At 48.6% G+C, this 24826-nt stretch overlaps 1 protein-coding gene across 1 annotated transcript in view; it reads right to left on the reverse strand.

Moving 5' to 3' along the window:
* Nucleotides 1–24826, reverse strand: part of mpp7a (MAGUK p55 scaffold protein 7a) — an 83449-nt gene that overhangs the window by 4438 nt on the left and 54185 nt on the right. The window contains exons 11-15 of the mRNA XM_080544376.1: nt 13030–13200; nt 8459–8539; nt 4940–5033; nt 2306–2414; nt 475–618 (exon numbers count right to left, since the gene is read on the reverse strand). Of these exons, the coding sequence (XP_080400502.1) occupies nt 475–618; nt 2306–2414; nt 4940–5033; nt 8459–8539; nt 13030–13200 (599 nt within the window). The remainder of the gene's footprint in view (nt 1–474; nt 619–2305; nt 2415–4939; nt 5034–8458; nt 8540–13029; nt 13201–24826) is intronic.

The following is a 24826-nucleotide window of genomic DNA, read 5'->3' on the forward strand; positions in this document are numbered from 1 at the left end:
GGACCTGGCAGGCTGGGAAAGACATCAGCCCGGCCCCCAACCCCCCCGCACCGCACGCCGCCTCCCAGGCACCACGCATCAGCTAATTGGTTTCATGTGGGGGCCCGACTGCGCCTGCAGAAAGGTGTGCGGGGAACGGGGATGACCTCATCATCGTCGTCCCCCCTCTCCGCTGTTCACCCCCCCCCTCCCCCTAAACAGGGTTGCTGTTATTCTTTTAGGTGGACTTCGGGGGGCCGTAAACTGTTGGAGCTCTGATAACCCCCTGTTAACCAGCAGCAAGGCCATGTGTTCCTTTGACACCGCCTCAACCTCTCCGGTCTTTACCACATCCCGAGCCCCATCGTTTCCAGACTGTTCACGCCCCCTTTTCCTTTACGAGGGAAGAAGAAGTCGCTACGTTTTGGAAAAAAGTACAATCGAGGTTAAGCGTTCTACGGTTGTTGTGTCGTCGTTGTGTGGAGGTGCGTTTACCGAGAAGGGCTTGGCGGACGCCTTGTCTTCTTTGCCTGAGATGACCTTGGCGTTCTTCCTGCTCTCGCGCAGACGCTCGACGGCCGGCGGCTTCACAAACACCACGTAGGGTTTGAACTCGGCCGTCCTGAGGTGTTTCACCGTCTACGAGACATCAGAGAGAGACAGAGAGAGAGAGAGAGAGAGAGAGAGAGAGAGAGAAAAGAGAAAACACACAGTTAACCAAACCATGAGGGGAACAGGACATGACTGCGTCTCGTCGATGGTAACTACAGATATCGCAGCATGAGTAGCAGTGAACAAAGACACACATCTCTATCTCTCCGTCGTCTGTCCCTTTGGTCTATAATGGGTGACGACGTCCTAACACGACATGTGCGGTGTCGACACGTAAGCGGCACAGCGTGTGTGGACCGAACCGCAGAGGAGCAGGAGAGAGTGCCGTGCTTTAGTGGCGCCAGCCTCCTCCGGGCCTGATACCAGGGCCTCTCCTCCCCCGTGTTAGCATGGAGCGGGTCCAAGAACCAGGGCCCGATATGAAGACAGCAGCGGTGGGGAAACGGGCCATCCGTCTTCATAACGGAGAGCGTGGTCGGCTGCTTTCATCTGCTGCTCAGGCAGACAGCAGGGGACCAGACAACATCGCTCTGCAACAACACTGCAGCCCCGATACCAGACGCATGTGGGCCACTGAGGGAGCTGCCGTGCCAGGAGGGAGCACACACACATCCTGAACGCACACACACACACACACACACACACATCCTGAACACACACACACACACATTCTGAACACACACACACAGGCACGCACACACACACGCACACAGGGACGCACACACACACGCACACAGGCATGCACACACACACACAGGCACGCACACAGGCATGCACACACACAGGCACGCACACACACACACATACAAGCACACACACATACAGGCACGCACACACACAGGGACGCACACACACACACACAGGCACGCACACATACACACATAAAGGCACGTACGCACACAGGCACGCACACACACACGCAGGCACACACACACACAGGCACGCACACAGGCACGCACACACACAGGCACGCACGCACACACACACACACACACACACAGGCACGCACACACACAGGCACGCACACAGGCACGCACACACACACACACACACACAGGCACGCACACACACACAGGCACGCACACACATAGGCACGCACACACACAGGCACGCACACAGGCACGCACACACACACATACAGGCACGCACGCACTCAAACACACACAGACACACACAGACACACACAGACACACACAGACACACACACACACACACACACACACGCTCACACAAACAAACCAAAGGGCCCACTTACTACAGCTTAGGGCAGGGACGGAGGACATCCATATGATAGTATATTTCTGCCTGTGTATCATTACGATAGAAAACAAACAGAGAGCGCCTATGGAGCCGAGGCAGGGTGATAATAGCACTCCTACTCTGGGGTTTCTGGGGCCTCAGCAACATTGCTGGCCACTTATGAGAGGCCGATCGCCACCACCCAGATACATTAGCCAAAGAGGAAATCTTGAAATAAGGAAAATTAGCAGTAATTGCTCCTTAAAACGCCCCTAGAAGCCCAGTCTGGTAACCCAGTAAGCAGTAAGCAGTCTAGGCCTCAAGGACGCCAGCGCGCGCTCTCTGAAGTTCCAGATCCCTCGCTCAGATAAACATGCACACGAGGTGCCAAATGACTAAAAATAAAAAAGAGAGGAGTGAAGGATGAAGGGAGGGGGGAAAGGGGAAGGGTGTGTCTGCGACTTGTGTCACTCACATGAGGCTGCACGTCCAGAAGGCACACCTTGTTCTTGGACAGGACAGAACGCACAGAGTCCAGACTCGTCCCGTAGTAGTTCCCCTTGTACTCGCCATGCTCGATGAACCTGAGACAGAGAGAGAGAGGGAGAGGGCGGGAGAGAGAGGGAGGGAGGAGGGAGAGAGAGAAAGAACGGTGTCAGAGAGAGGGAGGGAGGGAGAGAGAGAGAGAGAGGGGGGGGGAAACAGAGAGAGAGAGAGAGAGGGGGGGAGAGTGAGAGAGAGAGAGAGAGAGAGAGAGGGGGGGGGAGAGAGAGAGAGAGAACGGTGTCAGAGAGAGAGAGGGAGGGAGGGAGGGAGGGAGAGAGAGAGAGAGAGAGAGAAGGGGGAGGGAGAGAGAGAGAGAGAGGGAAGGGGAGTAAATAGCAGGAGAAAGGTTAGTGAGTCAAGGGCTCACATCATTTGTGAGTAAAGGTTGTGAAAGAGTGAAGAATAATGTGAGCTGCTGACAACGGCTCATCGACTGACCCTGAAGACCCGGAACATACTAGAACCTCACTGTGAACAGCCTGGCTCCTGGCTTCTTACTGTCGGTCCATACCCCTCCTGAGACGCAGCTCAGAAATAATGAGATGCTGTACTGTACAATACCACAGGGACTAGGGATTAGCCTCTCCACCACGGACAGATCCATAGATATGGAGCACTCTCCAGCAGAACTGCTAAACCCAGACATTCTGGCACAATAAGCTTTTTTATATAATCTTCTATGTTACAGTTTAAATCAGTAACACCTGTTTGTTTAAAGTGTACAGAAAGGCAAATGCCAAAGACTCTCCCCCGAGCCAGTACTCGCCGAGCAAAGACGCAGACAAACAAACACTTTTCCACCGCATAATCTCCCCTTCTTCACACTGATCACTGTCATAAAACACACGGTGTATTTTTAGAGGGAGGAGGGAGAGAAAAAAAGAGAGAGAAAGGGCAGAGTAACAACGTGGAAAGAATGTCCAAATAACAAGTCGCCGTGTCGTGTCGGTAGGCTGTTCTCGACGACTCGTCAGGCAAAAACGGCTGACACATACTGTACTTTAAGCCATGTAAAACACAAGTTTATAGTAATTGCCTGGGCGAGAAATGTTTTATTCACTTTTCAGAAACGGAGACTCCAGTCTAACAAGCCTCACACTCCGGTTATGGGAAATTCATAATAAAAAAATAAAAAATAAAAAAAGAGCATACAGTAGCCTATGTTTAAAACGCTCGCCCATACACTGAACGGCTTGTTGTCAAAAGCGCTGGTATATAGATCGGGAGCGCTGGTAAATAGATCGGAAGCTTTGCCATGCCAGGGGTAGGTTCAGCTATATTGAGCATGTATGGATGCTACCGTATTTTTTGCAGAGAACAGGGCTTTCCCTTGGGAAAACGTCGCACGCGTTCCATGCGCGCTATCGTGGGGCTCGTTCTCTCAGGGAGGGAGTTTTTGCTCGCTGGCACGGAGAGCTCCTCGAGCGCATTGTTCTCTCCGCACACAATGAGGAACGCAACGCAAACAAGGCAATCTCGTTACACCCTGTGCCTTATAATTTCAGAGCTGTGTGGACATCTCCGCCACATCATAGTCCGACTCCCTTCCCGTTCGCCCCCCCCCCCTTAACTAACGTTGCATGCATGCCGTGCCCCCGGCACCACAGCTGGACCTAAAAATACACCCCCCTCCCTCCGGCACGCTCTGACGCTCACTACACGCTCGGCACTTCCTGTTGTGTTGCGTTCTATTTTTATTTTAGATTTTTTTTTGGGGGGGGGGGGCTGCGGTGAGACGGCGGAAAGGCATCCATCACTAAGGACGTCGATTTCTGTTTCAAAATGTTTTCCGCCGCAAATGTCCTAGCGGTCCTGGGTGTTGCTGGCGGCTGGGGAGCAGCAGACTCAAACAGACTCAAAGAGGCAGAGAGGCCCTCGCTGACCCTGAGGCTGGTGTGTGAGCGGCTCTGTTACCAGCGCCGGGCCCGGCCCTGTCAACACCACCTCACTCTCGGTTAGGGAGGAAAAGCCCTGGCCCTGCCTGGAGAGAGAGAGAGAGAGAGAGAGAGAGAGAGAGAGAGAGAGAGAGAGAGAGAGAGAGAGAGAGAGAGAGAGAGAGAGAGAGAACACTGCTCTTTCATAGCTCAGTAGGCCTGCCTCTCTCTCTCTCTCACTCACTCACACTGTTTCTAGTGGACAGGAAAGGATAGGGATGGACGTGAGACGATTCCACAAAAGGGATGGTTGAAGGGACTCAAATCTCATAGTATATTTACTTACTTACTCCTTTTCATCCCCCTATGGGACATAAGGCTTATATGAGCTCTCTCCATTGTATCGATCGATCGATCCATCCATCCATCCATCCATCCATCCATCTATCTATCCCCTATAGGACATAAGGCATTATGAGCTCTCTCCATTGCATTCGGTCCTTGGCAGCCTGCGTCTCCCCCCACATCTCCTACTATGGTTGCTGTCAATGTGTTCTGTATGGGAGTGTGTACCCACGTCTCTGCACTCTGGGAAAGGCAGTAGCAGGGTGGTATGTCTCGTCTGGATGAGTGATGAGGGCGTGCGTGCTGTGGGTGTTGCGGGTGTCTTTTGCAGGGCTGTAACTCACTTGTTGTTGTGGATGTCAGTCTCAAACAGATGCTTGGAGATGAAGTGGTACTCCACGCTGTCACTCTCCTGGTGTCTTTTGGCCCTGCTGGTGTCTAGAGCACAAGAGAGAGTCTGATTCATCGTTTGGGACAGAAAACCCGTTTCAACAAAGTTCCTTATTAACATCCCTGTAAGTCTGAAACACACTGCGCTGTTGGATGCCAGGCCTTGTATGCGATTGTGTAACTCCGCACATAAAAACCGGGAACCTGTAGTGCAACAAGCACACACAAAAATCAGACACTTTACTGACATTCAGTAGTCGTTTACTGAGCACCATTAAACCTGGCCGGCATACAGCGCCTTCAGAACAGAAGCTATAGTATTAGGGGAAGAGAGAGTAACGTAATTGAGTTTGGGAGCTCTCATTAAGATCAGTACCTACATTTACTCGCTCGTAAACCTCCGCCGTTAAAAAAGGGGGCGACACGTGGAGGGAGCGTGAGCGGCGGCTCCGGTGGATTTGCGAGGGGCGAGGGGTCTCGCCGTCGGAGTGAACCGCGGCTTGTTTAATGAGAGCTACAGGGGTCAGAGGTGAACGCTGTACACTCCTCAGACAAATTGTCCGCACGCTCCGTCCAGCTCCAAAACAAACTATTAAACTTTTATCACCATTCCTGCAACCGCGACTCGAGTTTTTTTTTCTTTCTTTCCCCTCTTCTTTTTTTTTCTTTTTCTCGGTGTGTGCCGATGTGGCCTCGTCAGGACTAACGTGTCCTTTTTCCATACAGTTTTTTTTTTTATGTGAAACTAACCAATGGAGTCCGTGGACGAACAAACACTGTGATTTACTGGAGCTGTCGCTCAGTTTGAAAGCGAAGGAGCCCTATAAATCCATCCTAGTAACTCCTCTGCAAAGAATCAATTTCTCATCATCAACTGATAACAACCTTCAGCCACGGTCGGGGGAAAAAGTCTGAGAAGAGAGCAGACCGTCATTTTCACAAGACAACATACTTTTATTCCTCCGAAGCATGCGAGATGTGTAGAACACATCAAAATACAGTCTCTCAGAGCTCAGTGCTCTCGACCGATAGGACGTATATGCTTTAGCATCTGCTCTGTGGCATAGGAAATATTTACAGTGCAACAAAGGAATCTGAATTCATTCACCAATCATGGAAAATAGCAGTAAGTCCGGACTCAAATGTTTAACCCTTTAACTATGATGGCTTATTGCGATCCTGCTAGTGTTACTGTGAAGGCTGGTTTACATTTGACAGGGTAGAAAAAGCTCAACTAGGATTAGGAACGCAAGCCTTCTGAGCTCCGCTTTCCGAATTAACAAAAGGGGGTGCCGTTTTTTGTGATTAATCCGAAACAACAGCGAAGTGTTAAAAATATCCGTCTGCACATCGGCAGTAATCGAATAAAAAAAGGGGGAAAGAGATACTTTCCGAGAGTCTTTCCTCTCAATGAATACCCAGGGCTTGTACCAATACGTCTCCTATAAGGGTTAGACGCAGTCTGGGCCTTTTTATTATACATACAACCATGGGTCACATTTGTGAACAATTAACAGGAATTGTGGGGGGAAAAAAGTGGACCGTGATGGGGTTTTAATAACAGTGACATTTCGAGTGTCAGACTGTGAGTGGGACACATCCATTATGCCACACTGAATGTAACAAACATGGCAATTAATATCAACAGTTCAAATGTTTTCCCTCTTCGCAGTTTCCCCAGCCCTGCACTGTAAATAGGCAATTACTCTGGTGCTCTGCTTAAATCCATAAATCAAACCCAATTCATTTGTCCTAGCACGTTGGCTTTGGTGCTTTTCAGAAAGATTTTTATTTTTTTCGCTCCTCGCCACTCGAAAAAACCCGAAAAATCCCTGGCAGCGGTGTGGGAGTCTCAGTCATAAGCAGTGGTGGTTGGACGGTGTTCAGAATTATGGCAAGCTGTCATTTGGTCCTTCTAGAGGAGTGAGAGAGAGGGAGGGAGGGAGGGAGGGAGGGAGAGAGGGGAAGGGAGTGCGGTGCCAAAACATGAGGCAGTGGAATGGCATTTCTTCAGGAGGTAGAAAAGCGCTGTTTCCTCCATCACTCCGGGCTTGTCAGGCGGGCCGTGAAAAGCTGACAATTACACAGGAGGAGAACCACTCGCCTGGGCCTTGAGAGGCACGGACGCCCAGCCTGAGAGCCGGCCCTGGGTGTTAGTCACCGCCAGACAGCTCGCTGGGTGTGTGTGTGTGTGTGTGTGTGTGTGTGTGTGTGTGTGTGTGTGTGTGTGTGTGTGTGTGTGTGTGTGTATGAGTAAGAGAGAGAAAGAGACTTTGGACCTTTGCCCTGTCACACATAACACATAGGGAAAAACCGAACTGGCACGAGAGCGCTAAACATCTCTCACCCAGTGTGACTTTTGAGTTTGTTAACAGAATCACAGGGGGTTATATGTGACACAGCCCAATGAAAAGGGCTACCTGTAGGCGAAATCATTTTTAAGTTTTTTACATGTGCTTAAACTACAGATTGTAAGCTTTCAAATGATGCATCATACATTGAAATCGGAAACAAATTGAAGACGACATGAGTATTTGAAAGTTGCTACACCGGAAATCACTAAGCACAGAAAATCCCCATCAAAGACAATGAATTCCCATCAAACAACAAGAAACGAAGTCATTGTGTTATAGATTACACTTATTTAATGAACGTAAAACTGTTCGGAACAATAACGAGTGGGTACTTCACATCTTCGAGTTGAATGTTAGCTACAAAAACGAAAATTTAAAAAAAAAAAAAAAAAAACTTTAAAGACGAATTTGACGTCTTTCTCATTTCCGAGAGGTGTCCAGAAACACCAGGAGCAGTCACATATGTTAAGAAAATCCTAGGCGGCATTTGGCCTCCGTTTAGTCAGAATCTGCCCCTGGCATCCGCTACGCTTACGTTGCTTTTGCCAACGTAGAGCCAACCTCTGCTGCAGGGTACTGGTCGCTGCATGCTGCATAGCTGAAAGCAACTTATCTACATGACATCTTGAAAAAGACCAGAGACCCTACCTCATTTATTGATTACAGAGTAGGAGAATTCATTTCTTCTAGAAGCACCTGAGAAAACACACCTACAGCTAGTCTGCGTTCTTAAAGGATGAGGTGGAAACCAATGGCAACCAATGACTCCAGACCCCCCAAAAAACATTTGGAGGGGGTCTAAACTCAGACTGACCACTACGGGAGCCCCTTCACCACCTACTGTGTCTGGAAGAGATGCACACACACAGACACAGACACAGACACAGACACACACACACACACACACACACACACACACACACACACACACACAGACACACACACAGACACACACACAGACACACACAGACACACACACACACACACACACAGACACACACAGACACACACACACACACACACATACACACACACACACACACACAGACACACACACACACACACACACACACACACACACACACACACACAGACACACACGTCAGTGGATGGACTTACGTGGCACTGTCACGCTGAAGTGCTGCGGGTCAGAGATCAATAACTTCCTTTTCAGCTCGTTCAAACCAACCCCTGTGGGACCTGCCGTCACAGGGCCATAGAGACAGACAGAGAGAGAGAGAGAGAGAGACAGAGAGAGAGAGAGACAGAGAGAGAGAGAGAGAAAGCCATCATTAAAACAACATCAGTCATGCAGTCATCACCGCCCCCCCTCAATAAAGGTGGGTGAAGGGAGGGCCGGAGGAGAAAATCACATCTGACAGCGAGAGCCCAGAATGGGATGCAGCGGAGCGGAATGCTTTCCATCCCATTTGCCAATGAATGGACGCTGATAGATGGGACTGGGGGGGTCAAATTTCAGCGTGTGTGTGATGGTGTTTATAGACCAGGCACACACGCACACGCACACACACACGCACACGCGCAGCTCGGTCCACGCTCTGTCCGAGGAGGGCCCCGACTGTGAAACTCACTGACCGAGACCTCTGTACTCTCACTACTGTAAATACGACTGGTTGTAGTGAAGGAGGGAGAAAAAAAGAGAAGAAAAAAGAAGGAGGCGAGTGCAGGGGAACGGGCCCTGCCAAGAGAGCACTTTGTTGTGTTTCTCTGAACAGCCTGAAAAATCAACAAGGCCCCTGTCCCAGTGGGCAGCTGGATTTTCCATCACATCTCCACTGGAGAGACAGGAGGCACTGGAGAGAGGGAGAGAGCGAGCGAGTGAGAGTGAGGGGTAACGCAATATTGATTTGTCTGCGGCTCCTAGAATCTTGCGCCTTTTCTAACACAAACCCAACCCTCCACCCTCCCTCCCCCCCCCAAAAAAAGAAAAAAAAAGCTATATGACTTCAGCAGGAATCGCAGAGCTATATGAAGCTAATTCGAACCGACTCTGTATCGATGTCTTCACATAGGTGTGGACAAGAATCAATTCCGGAAGTACAAGGGTCCACGCCCCCGGTTCACCGTTTTACCACAGCTCCCCTACAAAGGCACAAGGCAAGGGGTTGATCTCAGCCCCGAATTCCTGACATGCTTGGGAGTTCTGGGCAGGCGTTATGAACGCATCAGGCCTATTGGAAATTCATTTCGGCGAGCAAATGTGTTTAGCAGGCCGCGATCTAAAACAAATGGACATTGAGTTCACTCACGGATGAGGTGGAAGGGAGAGCGAGCGAAAAAAAAAAAAGGGTGATGGAGGATAAGCTGAGCGAAGACAAGCGCTGTACTGTCTCAGTAGTGGTCCTACTTCCCCTCTGCACTATCTGTTCTTGTTCACCTACATTTCAACCCCCAGTCCAGAGAGATTTGGAGCGATTGGAGGCTGATAAACAGATGTGAACAAAGAGGCTCTTTTTAACCCAGGGCCACCACAGCGAAAGCTTTTCTATTTCAACCAACAGCCTTGATTCAGACAATAAACACTCCCGACTCTATTTCTACATTTCTACTCGACCACACATGTCCACGGTCACATGCCTGCTGCTAGTAAGTGATAAAAGCTGTTTCCGAAGCGCATTCATTCTGCTCGGCATAAAAAAAAAAAAAAAAAAAGACCAATAGCCGCGGACCGCTGAGCAAAGTGTGGTCGCCGCTTCACATAAACAGCACATGGGCTGCGTGAGGACAGCGATCAATCTTCCCCGAGGTTTTTGGGGAGAAAAAGTCCAAGTAGAGGCCGATAGGCTCCGTTGTGATTTATTAGGACGAGGAAACGGAGTTCATTTCGAAATTTGTTTCGAGAGACCCCGAGGAATGCGCTGTTTCTGCTGTGTAAAGGAGGCCCGGATCAGCCGCGCGGGCCGGTGCGGCCCGTTGTTGTTGTAGGTGTTAAAGGCGGCGGAGCGTGCTAATACAGCCCTTTTATGAAGCGTATCTCGGGCGGTGAGATATACAGTGGGGCTGCAGGCAGAAAGGCTCTAAGCGGCAGGCCCCGTGTCATACGGTTGTTTGTTTGACGTGAAGCACGGACGGTTTTTCAGTGGATGTTGGCTCCGGGAACCCGGCGCGGTCGTCAGGGCCCTCGTTTACAAGCGGCTAGCCGTGGGATGACGAACGGCCAACGCTCCCACGTCCACCTTCTGTGTTCTCATTAAACCGTTTTCACCTTGTACATCAGCCCCTCGTCAATCCCTCTCACTACACCTGATGTATGGCGGAGGAGAAACATTCTTCAGAATACCTCGGACAGCTATTAAAGCCTGGATTCCAGTCGCCCCGAGAGCGTTGCCAGATAAGCACGCTGGGAGGCCTTATAACCGGGAGCAGCGCACTGTGGTCTGATCCTATTGTCTGAGCAGCGAATAGGGCTGCTCTTTGTGCATTGTTTTGTTTTTAACAATCCCCCGCTAAAAAACGGGCAACCGTATAAAATTAAACGCCCCAATAAAAAAGTGGATTTCTTCGCGATTGTTTTTGGATTGTGTTCACGGTTTTATATTGTGTTGTATCGCTCTCGGAGTCGTGAGCCATCAGCAGCCTCGGTGCAGCCTGCCCTCGCAGGTTGCAGTGCCAGTAAAAGTGTCAGACTTCATTACCGCCCTCATTAGGGAAGCAGCCTTTAATATTTGGAGCTTAATAACTTCCAGGCCAAACGCGGAGCACATCACATGCAGTTAGGGCTGAGCGGAGGGCCAGGGTGAGGACTTCTCCGAGCCTCGGTGCCTCCCACCTCGTACAGTAGAGCTCTGCTCAACTCCACATGCATGTAAGTTTAACCCTGGTCATTATGTAACAACCTGTTATTACAATGTTATTACTAGGTCATTATAATACATAGGGCTTGTATGGGGGTAAACTTAATCTAAAGGTTTGCCTAAACTACATCTTAAATGATGAACCAACCAAGGACAATAATAAGTCTGCTTTTCGCTGTACTTCATGTTATTATCACTCATTTATTTAACGTATTCTTTAACTTATTGCAAGCATTTCAGTTCGTAATGGAATACATTTGACCTCACTTCATGGTAAAAGGGGGGAAAAATTAGAAATAGAATATTTGCACTGTAAGATAATCAGATTTTCTTGAAAAAACATCAGTGGTTTCTATGAATTATGCATATGTAAAATATATTTTCATTGGCCCTATGAATAAAATGTTAAAAGGAAAAAAAAAGATAAGCATCTTGATTCGCCTTTGAAATCAATCCCCAGATCACGGACATCCATTCACATAAGAGAGGAAACTTACAGGGTCACTAATTCATTAGTGATTATTTCTGACCCATATGTCCACAGATGAATAAACACCTTTGGGGATTTTCTTAATGCTTCAGAGACTTTCAATACAAAAACAATAAGAAGAATGCCTCGCGTTTGAGTCAGAGTGGAAAGAGGCCGGGGCCAAAGCAAGCACAGGCGTTCGGTCGTGTTTGGAAGAGACCCTACACACCTACTTTCCTGGACCGTCGGCCTACCATTTAAAATGGAGCCAAATGGAGAAAGGGGGAGAATGTTCCTTGTGAGAAAAATGGAGGGGCTCAGGGGAGACAAGGGAAAGAAAAGCTAAGAAACATAAAGCAGATCTTTCCTTGGCCCTTTGCTTCATTGTGTGTGAAATTGTCCATAGGTTGTCGTCGAAAATTATGAAAGCTAATTGAAAATATTTACATTAGCGTGACGGGGGGGGGGGGGGGGGGATTCTTGTTGTAGGGGCCTGCAGCCTCTGTTTCTAACGTGACGTGCTGGCAGGATAATGGGCTAGCTAATTAGCAACAAGCGTGATGAAGACCATACACCGGTGTGTTCACCGCACCAAGGTCTGGTCAATTACGCTCCGTAGAAACACGCCGCGAGAGCACTCTTGGAAGAGTTTACAGGAGCAAGAAGATCAGAATCATTCCTACCCTGGTAAACTTCCCTGGCGCTTGTAACCTATCAAAACTTATGGCCTAGAGGGTTTCCTGGTCAGGTCATGTGGCAAGAACAAAAACAAAACCTGGTCCCACCAATAGTACAAAAGCACTGTGTGAGGGATATTCATTGTTGGTGTCATTTGGGCTCCAATGCAGTATCTCATCCAGTTTTTAGGTCTTAATTCCATTCCACCTGGCTTAACGTATTGTTCTACCATTCGTTGGCAATGCTCGCCTGTTACACTACAAAAGAAGGCATTAAAAAAAAACGGCTAACTTCATTTCAAGACTTTGGCACTTTATAAAGTCTTTCTGGAAGGCTTTGTAATACCAGCCTTTAAAGCGAAGTGTTAACAATTCTGTCAAGTCTAGGAAGAGGGGAAAAAAAGAACATTCAGAACAAGGTGTCTTAAATTGAAAGCACTAAATATGAATTAATATCCAGACTGCGCCGTGGGATTCCACAGGGGCTTTAAAAGTTAAGGGGGCCTTTGTGTGTGGGTGACTCCCCACGGCGGTAGCTCATTTCGGGGGTTACGGCTCTGTGAGGGCAAGGCCGAGCCACCTGTGAGCCTGGAGGTCTGGAGTACAGCGCTGTTTCTGTGTGTCACTACGGGAGGCAGGCATTACTGCTAAAACGATGGCCTCTCCACTGCCAAGTTCAACAGCCCACAGCCCCCCCCGGTAGCCCCCCGACGGTCGTCTGTAACTCACCGACCAGGACCACCAGCCTGTGCTTGGCCCCGCTCTGCCTGCGGTAGGGGGTCACCTCCTCGTAGGTGGGCACATCGGCCATGTCGTACTGCTCGCTCTTCTTACACTCGTACATGGACTTGTTGGTCTTCTTGTCTCTCCGGCTGAGGCGGAAGCTCCGTCGGAACCCGGCTGCAAATCAGAGGGAGAGAGAGAGTGTTGGGGAGAGTTCTCTGACAGGAGAGAGAGAAAGAGAGTGAGAGAGAGAGGGAGAGAGAGAGAGAGAGAGAGAGGGCGAGAGAGAGAGAGAGAGAGAGAGAGAGGGAGAGAGAGAGACAGAGAGAGAGAGAGAGAGAGGGCTGTGTGTGTGTACACAACAGATGTGCACCCCAATTTATGAGCATTTCAATATCTTGGCGAGTGTATACGCGCAGGGTTTGATGTCAAAATACCTCATGTGTAGTGCTACTTTACGAGTGATATCTGTGCAGTAGGTGCAGGGACTATTCGCTTGGCCAAACGGTTTCTCTGGATCGAATACTCACACACTTATTCACTTTTTTCCCCAGACGAAAATGTCTCAATCACTTCAATCATTTTCTGTCGTTCAACTTCTTTTCCGTGTACTGTAGATACCTGCCATTGTATGTGATCATAGCGTGGGCTCTGCTTTTATGTTTCTCGCAAGCCCATAAAAAAAAAGTTATTGCCACATTCCCATACAATTCTCCCTCTCAACAGTTTATGTCATGTACCTGTAATTTCTCTTTTTATGTCCGAGATGTGATCAATCTCCATATCCTCTCAGAACCTCAGCTGTGTTTTAAGTGCATTGACCTCTCCCTCCCTGCTCTCTACTAGAAGGTCACATTCAGAACAAAAAAATGGCAGGAGGGAGTTGTGTGTTTTTTCCATGTAATTCACTGCTATGTGAACTTACTGCCAGTTGCTTCATGCTTGTCTGTTTGACAAAACTGTTGGGCTATGATTTCTCATTCTTTCAGACTAGTTTTTTTTTCCGATGGTGGGTTGTGTGTGTGTGTGTGTGTGTGTGTGTGTGTGTGTGGTGGGGGTGTCCTTTGGCTGGAAGCGAGCATTAAAGCCTTTGTTTGGGTCACTTTACGACGGCTGTCATGTCTGATTGGTTTATCGTGCGCTGCATGTCCGTGGAATGTCACCACAAAGGCTTCCTCACATATCGACTCAGAGCAAGAGAGGGCCTGGTTCTAATGATCCACGATGGTATCAAAAGGAGAAATTCACCCCCAATTTGAAGAGCACAGTTTCATATTTATGACCGAGGACACCTAATATGCAATCTCTGCACACGGCAGTAGGCCGTTTCCCCCCCCCCCTTTCTTTTAAACAGTGATTAATGAACTCGAGGAATATGATGCAAGATGCCCAAGTAAGATTAAGGCAGCATGAAAATTATGGACAGAAGAGGGGAAAAAAAAATATGATCCAATCCCCCTTAATACTTTCCACAACATTGAAAACCGCTAGTGCTGTGCAGATGTGCAGCGAAAACAGAGTGTCTACATTCTTTCGAGCTTGTTCTTTTCCAAAGAGCCACTTAAGAAGGGATGGAGAGGACCGACGCTGGGTCACAAATGAAACACGCCGTAAGTCAAATGGCTTCGGCACAATAACGCATGTGTGCATGTCAATAAGGTGTGTGTGTGTGTGTGTGTGTGTGTGTGTGTGTGTGTGTTGGGTATTGTGTTACATCGAACATCTTGGGCAGACTTTGTTCCACTGCGGGCAAGTTGTGGGCTGTGTTGTCTGTGCCATTTCTCTTGTGGTGCATCTTACTCATTCAACAGCCCCTACTGCTCTGACCAACCCCAACACAGACAGAATTAGCTGCCTGCCACATAGTGGAAAAAGATTCTCTGATATGCTGTAGCTGTAAAAAACAACTCAATGGATCAACCCTTTTCATTATGTCACTGAAACGACTTGTACTGTAATGGCGAACGGTTACTTTGTAATGACCTAGTGATGGAACTGTTCACCGGTTTTCTGCTACCCTATTACACAAGGGAAATAAGAACTGTTCCTTATTTCACTTTTGTAATAACCCTAAACTGCTCAACTCCATATACAGTACCATGAAATTACCGAATCACTACTGTAAAGTAAACATGTTAATTCAAAGTTGTTCGCTTGAGGAACTAATGGTGTCACTACACAGGTCGAAGGACAACTTGATATAGAGTGTTGCCAAAAACAGATGAACCAGCAAAGGTTCAAACCATAACAGGACTCTACCCACAATGCAGTTTGTCTGTGTAAAATGAACACTCATTCTATTGGCTCGGAGAGACATTCCAGAGCAGGAGCTCAGCGGAATCCCAACAACACAGGACGACACTGCGCTCTGATTAGCGCCGTGCTAACGGTGTACGGTGTTCCCTTCGATTACCGGACCGGTCAGGGACGACAAAGGCGCCGGCGTTTCATTGGCTCTGTCAGAGGGAATCTCTTTTGTTTTCCTTCAGGGAGGCAGGTGCACGGGGATTCATTACTCCGCTCAGCTGCGGCCAGTCAATACAAATCGCTGTTCCTGAGTTGAAGGGGCTCCGTAATCCGGGGCCTTCACAATCACTTAAACCTTTCTAGACAGCTCCATCCAAATAACAGAATCACCCTCCTTCCCTGTGGCCAAGGATAAATAAATCAAAGCATGAGCAGCGTGTGTGTGTGTGCACGCGTGTGTATGCGTGTGCGCGTGTCTGTGTGTGTGTGTGCGTGCGTCCCTTCCACATCTCCGTTACCGACGGAGACAGAATTAGACCAGAGGTCTGGAAATTAATTGGATCCAGAATTAAGAAGTGACTCAACCTTGTGGGGGCTGCCCTGATGTCATGAAACCCCCAGCGTTAGAGCAACAGAGAGTACGGTCTGGCCCCCCCCCCAGGGTTTCCACTGGGCCTGGCCAGTAGAGGGCTGGTGGGGACGGTTGGAGGAATGTGAGATATGCATGGAGCTGGACCCTCGCTGGAACGTTGTGAGAGGTTCAATCAACGGTGTTTCACCTACTGATCACCTGAAGCCTAAACTGTGGCAATCGCCCTTCATGTGTTAGTGGCTCCTCTGCGTAGCATCCTCTTGATATGAAAGACAGCTGGGATATGGAGACCTTTCCTTGCTAGGGTTCCACACACGCACATCTTAATGGCGTGCACTTGGCCGTGACTGGGTAATTGCACAACTTAACACACGCACACGCACACGCACACACACTTAACTAACACTATTCAAACCCTCTCTTCCAGTAAAAGAACACAGCAGAAGCAGAAGACAAGGAGCATTTCAAGCACAGTGTAAACACAGAGAGACACGTGCTGCCACTACACACACACACACACACACACACACACACACGCACACGCACACGCACACACACACACACACACGCACACGCACACGCACACACACACACACGCACACACACACACACACACACGCACACGCACACGCACACGCACACGCACACGCACGCACACGCACACACACACACACACGCGCACACGCACACACACACACACACACACACACACGCACACAATTGCCTGGAAGTTGCCAGTGCTCCTGCAAGCCCATTTTCCAGTGTGATAATATCTTACAGCCGCATAGGAAATTCAGCATGTGTGCAAAGAAAACACCCGGAGGCCTTCACAAACTGTGAATACTAACTGCCCACTCCTCTGATGCTAACGTCCTGTGAAACACTGCTGTGTCTGTAAAAGAAATGATGCAAAACAGTGAAAAAAAGATGAACCTTACATTAAAAATAACAGATGCTTCTTTGGGAAAAAAGAAAGAAGCGAGGCACGGCATCTGTCGATTGCTTTTGCAACTGAGAACCCTGAGAACAACACGACAACAGGGTCCAATATTCCAGACGCCGTGTGTAGGCGAACATTCTAAGTGACGACACGAAAAGGAATCAAAAACGTCCATTTCCCTCTAATCAGACTGTTTGAGGGTGGGGGGGGGAGATAGGGGGCAGGAAAACGATCATTGCAAAACCACCTGTTGTGGGGCTTTTTTTTGCAGAAGCACACACCCCATGCATCTGAGGCTGGGTGCTCTAACTGCAGGAGAAGTGCTGACAGCCACAGTGCCATCCTCGCTCTCCAAACAAGCCCTCTGCTGAAGCCTAATGGAGATGACATCTCTGGAATTAACCGCTCCTGGCAGCGTATGATTAAGTGGGCCTTACGCTCTCTTGCCAGCCGCGTATGTGCGGTTTATCGCAGCAACACTTAGTCGCTGTTGTGGGCGCAGAATATGGGAAGCATTACTGGCTCTCGGCCTCATTATGTGTACCCGTTACAGTTGGAAGTCTGTTCGAGTCCATTTCAGACCCACTCGGCAGAATAGAGGAGGATGGCACAAGAGGGAAGACTACTTTCCACACCGTTTGCCATCGTTAAGTCCACCCTAGAACAGGAACAACCCCCCCCCCCCCCCAAAAAAAAAGAAAAGATAAACAAAACAAAAAGACCAAAAAAACGAACACTTTAGTTTTAAGGACAACACTTTTAGAACAAAATACATCATTCATATTCGTGTTAAATCAACCAGATGTTTGCTATGTGCTCTCATGTCAATTAGGAAAGGACAAACCAAAGGAAACCGAGGACGACCGCACGTGGGTTTCTGACGACGGACAAGCGAGACGAACATCCCACCTACCGCCCGGTTAGAATACGACAGTTGCCTGCCGTGCGGTTGTGTGTGTGGGGGGAAAGGACCGGTCGGTCCAGACAGAAAAACAGGCATGTGTCCTTCGAATGCTCCCACCGCAACAGAGTCCCTCCATGTAAGCTGCAACAGGCATCTGTGAAAGGGATTTCGGGGCCTGTTGTAGTGGCCTCCGGGGCCCGTCCCTGAGAGACCCCCCTGTATCGAGCATCAAACCCCCAGAACCACCGGCTGCTTCCGGAACCGACCCGCAGCAGCACGCACGTACCTGGCCCTACAGGCTAAACCGCAGGGATGGTAATTGTATTGATGGTGAAAAACATCACTCTGGGGGAAACGAGCGAATCTTTAACAAGGAAGAGCGTTTTGGGCTGACGTAGAGGGGACCTCTCTGCTGTCCTTCAAGCCTGCTCTCTCGCCTGCTTTACAGGCGGATTTACTTTCAGGTCAGAAGGAGCAGGACAAGATGGTTAAACTGTGTATGTGTGCGTGTGTATATACAGTATACGCGCACACACACACAGACACACGCTCACAGAACACTTTATTAGGAACACTATACTAATACTGGGCTAGGGCCTCCCTTTGCTCTCAAAACACCCTCAATTCTTCATGGCATTGACTCCACAAGATGTTGGAAACATTCCTTGGAGATTCTGGCCCATGACGACATGATGATTGCATCACGCAATTCCTGCCGATTTTTTCAGGCGCAATTTCAAGCTGTGAATCTTCTACCACATCCCAAAGGTGTTCAGGTGTTGGATTCAGATCCGGTGACTGGGAAGGCCACTGAAGAACACTGAACTCATTGCCATGTTCATGAAACCAGTTTGAGACAACTTTTGCTTTGTGACATGGTGCATTATCATGCTGGAAGTAGCCATTAGAAGAGAGGTACATTTTGGAACGTGAAGGCCAAGGATGCACACGGTCAGCCACAACTCTACTCAAATAAACTGTGGCATTCAAGCCATGATTGTCTGGTATTAACGGGCCCGAAGTGTGCCAAGAAAACATTCCCCGCGCCATTACACCATCGCCTGAACGACACGGTGTACAGGTGTTCCTAATAAAGTGCTACGTGAGTGTATATATAAACACATTTCAACAGTGACATTTGAAATATGCATTCAGAACAGTCAGGCCGTGGTGAACTCATTAAAGTGTTATCTGGGGGGAACACATTCTGGGAGTAGTTTCCATGGCCTTGTGCGAATGTGGAAAGTGGTACCCTACCCAAGTGTTACAGGCTTATATGGTGGAATAGTGCTCAAGCCCCCTTGGCTGAGAGAGGCAGGTTTGTGTCGAGTGCTATTTGTTTTTCCCCTCGGTCTTATCCCAGAGCTCTTTAGGCTTCAGGAATGTCTAGTCAGAAACACTGCCTAATGCGTTGGTGAAAAACCCCCGTGCACGCACATCTTCCACGGCCTCCGCCGCTGCTCTTATGCCTGGGTCCTCGCCGCGCCAGCGGGGCCTAACCGGGCCAAGAACACTCGAGCCAGAACGCCCGCTTTCCTGTTTGTCTCATCAATCAGATGTTCAGACAGAGATGCTAAACAACAAACCCAGCTACCAGGGGAGAGATGCCAAAGTCGTCTCTCACTGATGAGGAGCAGAATGTTGGGATGTCTGGCCAATAGGACTGACGTCCAAGTCGACACCTGTCTTTACCCCCCTACCTGCCCCTGCCCTGGATCCAAAAGCCAATTAAAACCTGTATACATCTATACATCCAGTGGAATGCATCTACGTGCCTTTGGATGGGGATGGGGGGAAAAAGGCAGTAATCTTTCTGTTTAAACCATGCCTTATTTCTTGGCTCTTGCCCTGTCCTCCAGTAGTGAACCTGCAGACAGACGAAATAAACTTGTTTTTGGAAATGGAGCGTTTTTTATTTCAGGTTTATAACACGTCTCCATTTTTCCATAACTCCTGCCTTAATTGGATTCAGGGGGCTGATAGCTTTCCCAGCTTTTTTCCCCCTCCCAGCTGTGTTTGGCCTTTTGTCTCCCCCCCCCCCCCCTCCCACCCCCCCTCCGCCTCCGGATGTTTGGTGAGGGGCCTTTGTGCTTTCAGGGATCTTTGGGATTACAATAGCCATGCGAGATGTCACCGTTGCCTACGCTTCCAGTTCGGGGTCCAGGTATACGGTTTCTCTCCCAGGGATTAAAGCTACAACGTGCCGATGGATCTCAGGGAAAACATGTCTACTTTGCTTCTTCCAGAGGAAGAGGAATGGGGCCCCTGGCGACCGTGGCTCTTAATGATCTCTTTAATGCTCTCTTTGGAGATGGAGGTCTCAGAGCTGTGTTCAGGGGCTGATGGAGAGGCATCTCAGGACATGTGGCTCTCTCACAGTCTTCCTGGCTTCACAATAGAGCTGCATCTTGCAGGAATCCGCCTCCGCCCGAAGAAGCACTGGACTGGAAGACCACTGTTGGCCATGGAGGAGCAGACGTTGCATCACTGACAGAGGTAAGGAGGGAAAACAAACAGACCAAAGACAACCCCCCCCCCCCCCCCTCCTCTCTCCTCCCAAGCTCCCAAAGCAACCTCAGCGGCATTGAAAAAGCATCTGTGCTCTAGGATTTCGAGCTATTAGGCCAGGACAACTTTAAATCATACAACCACATACAACAGCATGAAATGCAATGTGCAATGACTGGGGCTTGTAGAGAAGCTGTTATTATAGGGCTTTCTTTTTTTTTTTTTCAGAGGCTTCTCTTGTTTCAGAAAAACAGGGCTTTGTTGTAAGACATAGAAACAACGGTAACTGTTCTGGGAACAGCTTGGAGGTTGTTTAGGCCTTTAGGGGGGAAAAGGAAAGGTTGAGGTCAAGAGACCTCATAAAAATGGAAGAGTGACAGCATGGGCAAACATTGAGAGAGAGAGAGAGAGAGAGAGAAAACAGCTCTGTGAAAAGGTCATCCCTATAGGATGACAGCCTCTGATTGAGCTTGGCAGACATAACTCAAAGTCTGTATTTATAAACTTCACATGCACTGGATCTCCTGTGAAATCAAGTCTAAACGGTTTAGTGTGCTTGAAGTGTCCAGAGACCGAAACGCCTGGTGACCTCAGCACATCATCGATACTACAGTTTACAGAGAGAGATAGAGAGAGAGAGAGAGAGAGAGAGAGAGAGAGAGAGAGAGAGAGAGAGAGAGAGAGAGAGAGAGAGGGAGAGAGAGGGAGAAGTAGAGAGAGGGGTTGGGGAGATGCTGCCAGGACACTCTGTGGTACTCCAGAGGGAATAGAATGTATGATTTGTTGGGAAAGTGACAGTCGTAATAACAACACAATGAGGAACATTCGCTGCGCGCTAAATCAAATTGAAAACAGCATGGGGGGAATGGCGGCAGAACAGGCATTCATTTTTTTCGAGAGTCCAACCAGGACCACATCAACAGGAGATAATGGGCTGAACTCTCAGAACAAAGAATGGAAGAATGGAACCCAAACCAATATACTGGTACCATCTACAAAGATCTATCTTAGACCATAAGACTAAGACTGTACATTCAGTAGAAGACCGTTGTAAAAACAGATAGAGTAGAGTAGAGTCTAGCTAGCCAACTGCGTGTTTCTAAATGGCATGCTAATAAAACAAATGAATTACACCATACAGATGTCAGGCCCGTATTTCTTCAGGTTTTCTCTTAAAAAGACCTCGACATGTAAACATGGCTCCGTGACAGACAGACCACGTAAGAGTCCGGTCGGTCTAAGAGAAACCTGAGGAAAGATGGGAAATGCACGGAACAGTAAACGAGCAGGTCGGGGGAGGCAAAACGAGGACACGCACATCGTGTCTCTGGGGGCGGGGGGGGGGAACAGTCACACACCCTATTCTTAGTGTGTCTGTGACACAGCTACGGGGGCAGAGGACACACGGAGCAGGGGGTCGGGGGAAATGGAGGACAGATCTCTCACCTATGTAGGATCCGCTTAAATAGGACCCAGAGTCAGCCTCCTCTGGTGACGAGACGGGAGAGTGTAAGAAAGAAAAGCCCACGGCGACCAGAGAAGAAGGACAAGAGTTAGAGAGTTGAGACATGACAGATTACAATCAGAGCCGGCCACTCATCACCCTACTGAGGACAGTCACAACACACTACCACAGAGGCGAGGAAGACAGGGAAATACACAATCACAAATTGCATACCTGTGTAGTCATTCTGTTACTGCTCGAACATAAACCGCTAAACTCCGCTTTGAGTTGCATTCATGTACGAAAGGCGCTATATACGTAAATAAAGTTGTACTTACTTACTTACTCCATACACTATGCAATTACCACTAAAGTAGATATAACAACATGTTGTTGCTACTAGAGTAATTAGTCAGTAAAACAGCATTACCACACAGGTATATGGGCAACATGAAACACTACCCAATACACAATAATAATAAATAATAATAGAAAAGACACAAAAAAATATTATAATAATAATAATAATAGTAATAATAATAATAATAATAATAAACAAGTTTCAAAAATATAAGAATGCATTACGTAATTATGGGATGTTTTGTGGATGGACCGAACCAGAACTAGCCAGGTTCTGTGACTAGTAGTCTAGTGTGCAGCTATGAGCTATGCTGATCTGGGGGTGAAAAGCGTCTACGGCGTGTGAAGGGATACGACTCTATCCCTGGCTCTGTTAGATGACGTCTGCTTTCATGAAAGGGATCGGTTAGTGAGTGAAACGGGTCATCTTGGTCAGTGCAGTAGGCCAGTAACCTGGCGCTCATGTGGTCGCCAGGTAAGCTGAATAACGGACCAAGACGCTTAGTGTTCCTCTTCACAACCATCTGGGTTGACATGATCAGACAGCCAAACAACAACAACAGTGGTGTGGGGATCAGAGTTGAGATAAGGGTAGAGGTGCGCTCTACTCCTCGCTAACATGCTAACATAGCCCACACGGCCATGGTGAGAGGAGATGGTCTCATTGTTGGAATAGCCTACTGCTTCCCCAAGCCAATGACCTACAGGGATAAGTCTACTGAGGATGGAGCTAGTGGGTTAGTCTGACGAGCAGTACCTTCAATGTCCTCCGCTGCAAGAGCAAGGAAAGCAAGCGATTAACATGAGCGGGAGTTAAGAGGGAGAGGGGGTAAGGAAGTGGGTGAAGGGAGAATGAGCTAAAGTAGAGAAGAAGAAGAGAAAGAGACCACCTACCAAACTCAACTGCCACATCATCTTAGAAAAGCCACAAAAACAAACAAAAAAGAAAGGGTTAAAATCTTTGAAATAAAGACAGTTCAAGTTGAATGTTGTACAATGTCGTACTTTCCACAAGGACACTAGAAGAGGCCTAAATGATCGTCCTCTAATTTGTTGTGATTATGTCATACTGGAAGACTCATTTGCATGATATTAAAAAAACTCCCTTGACGATAACTGAGGTACGGTACCTACCTACTGTAAGGCGGTACAGGCAAACTCTCCCCAAAACCTCATGAATCATGTTCAACATCACTTTTTTCAGATGAGACTCATTCAAACGTAACTTTTAATTGAAGGATATACCAACTCTCTCCAGATGAGTTCCATCCCTAGGCTGAACCCCATGTAACTCTCGCTGCAGTCTGGTGAGGCCACAAGTGGTGGTGAGATGATCCATGGTGGCTTAGGGAGAGAGGAGAGGAGGTCCACATCCTCCCCGCACAGAGAAACATTTGGACCCACTTAAAACGCTTCCCCTTGCTTCATGTGGTCCCAATTCCACCAAACAAGGTCAAATCAAAACATACATAACGGCATCTACGAGAGCCTCGGGGGGCTCACCTTACAGCGTTTTGCTGTTTTTCCCAGAGCGCACCACAGCATCGGAGAGATGTTGCATTACGGGGTAAAGGTAATGGCTAGCCATAACAACAGTCAAAAGCGATCACAGAAAATAATGGGGTTTTCTCAGTCGGTGGTTTACAAGCTAGAAAGCGAGGCTTATGGCTCGGTGTTTTTAAGTGGGGAGGGTAATCTGAATCTGGAGTCTTTATCTGACATCTTGTTTCACATGTTCCTGTGTGTTCACAGCGATGTTCTCTCCGACGCTGCCTCCTCCCATTGTAATTTGACATCTTAAGTAAAACCAGCTTCTGAAGAGGCTTTTGTTGAACAGTGGCAGAGAGAAGAGGAAGAAAAAAAGAGAGAGAGAGGGGGGGAGGGAATACATGAGTGGGAAAGAGAGAGAATGTGCGTGACAGGGATATCTATGGACCTTCAAAGTGCTGTACTCATTACACCAACGCGCCACTTTCATCTGTCGGCTATCTGCCTTTCAGAAAAGTGAAAGTAATAGTTTAGTAGCGGCACTCGTTCTTTTTACCGTGAGATAACGGGGTGCGGAATCAAAGTCGAAAGGGAAAAAAAAATCACCAGTAAAATGAAAAGTATGCTTGAAAAGTATGAAAAGAAGCCAAACTTCTTTTTTTGGGGGGGGGGGTTTGTGTTATTTTTCACTTTTTCTTAGTTCAGAAGGAGTTTGACATTTGGTCCTCCAGACATTCATTCCGAGAGCAGTAGGGGAGTGAGTAAGTAGCGCTGTTATTGTCGTTACTGCGATCGGGGCCTGCAGTGACAGTGGAGCCTATCATTTACTGAGGAGAGGAGCCATGGCCGCCCACGCTGTGGCTACACGGCTCTCAGTGTGCAGTCGGCCCGCCGTTGGACGCCTCTTGGCTCCCCACGAAGAGGGACACACACTGCGGGGGTATCACATGTCACACAGCTCCCAAAACCTCACCAGAGGGGGGTGTGAGGTTGAGAGAGATGGGGAGATGGGGAATGGATGGGATAAATAGAGAGAGAGAGGGGGGGGGGGGGTCATCTAGTCTCTCTGATGTCCCCTGTGGTTGGATCCCGTGGCTGGGGAAAAGGACCGACTGGGGTGGGTGATGCTACTTGAGCAGACAGGCTCCGGCAGCTGACATGTGAGGGAAGGGTTTTCATCGTATCGTCTTCATTATCGTCCTCGTCCTCGTCGCCACTTGCGCCCCGTTAAAGCGGCTGGAACAGGAAAACCTGATTCACCGACGCGGAGGTTAGCCAAGCTCGCCGGCCGGTCCGTCAGCTTAGCACATCTTTAAAAAC

This window comes from Nansenia antarctica, assembly GCF_963989245.1.
Source record: "Nansenia antarctica genome assembly, chromosome: 13".
In the NCBI taxonomy this organism is placed as follows: Eukaryota; Metazoa; Chordata; class Actinopteri; order Argentiniformes; family Microstomatidae; genus Nansenia; species Nansenia antarctica.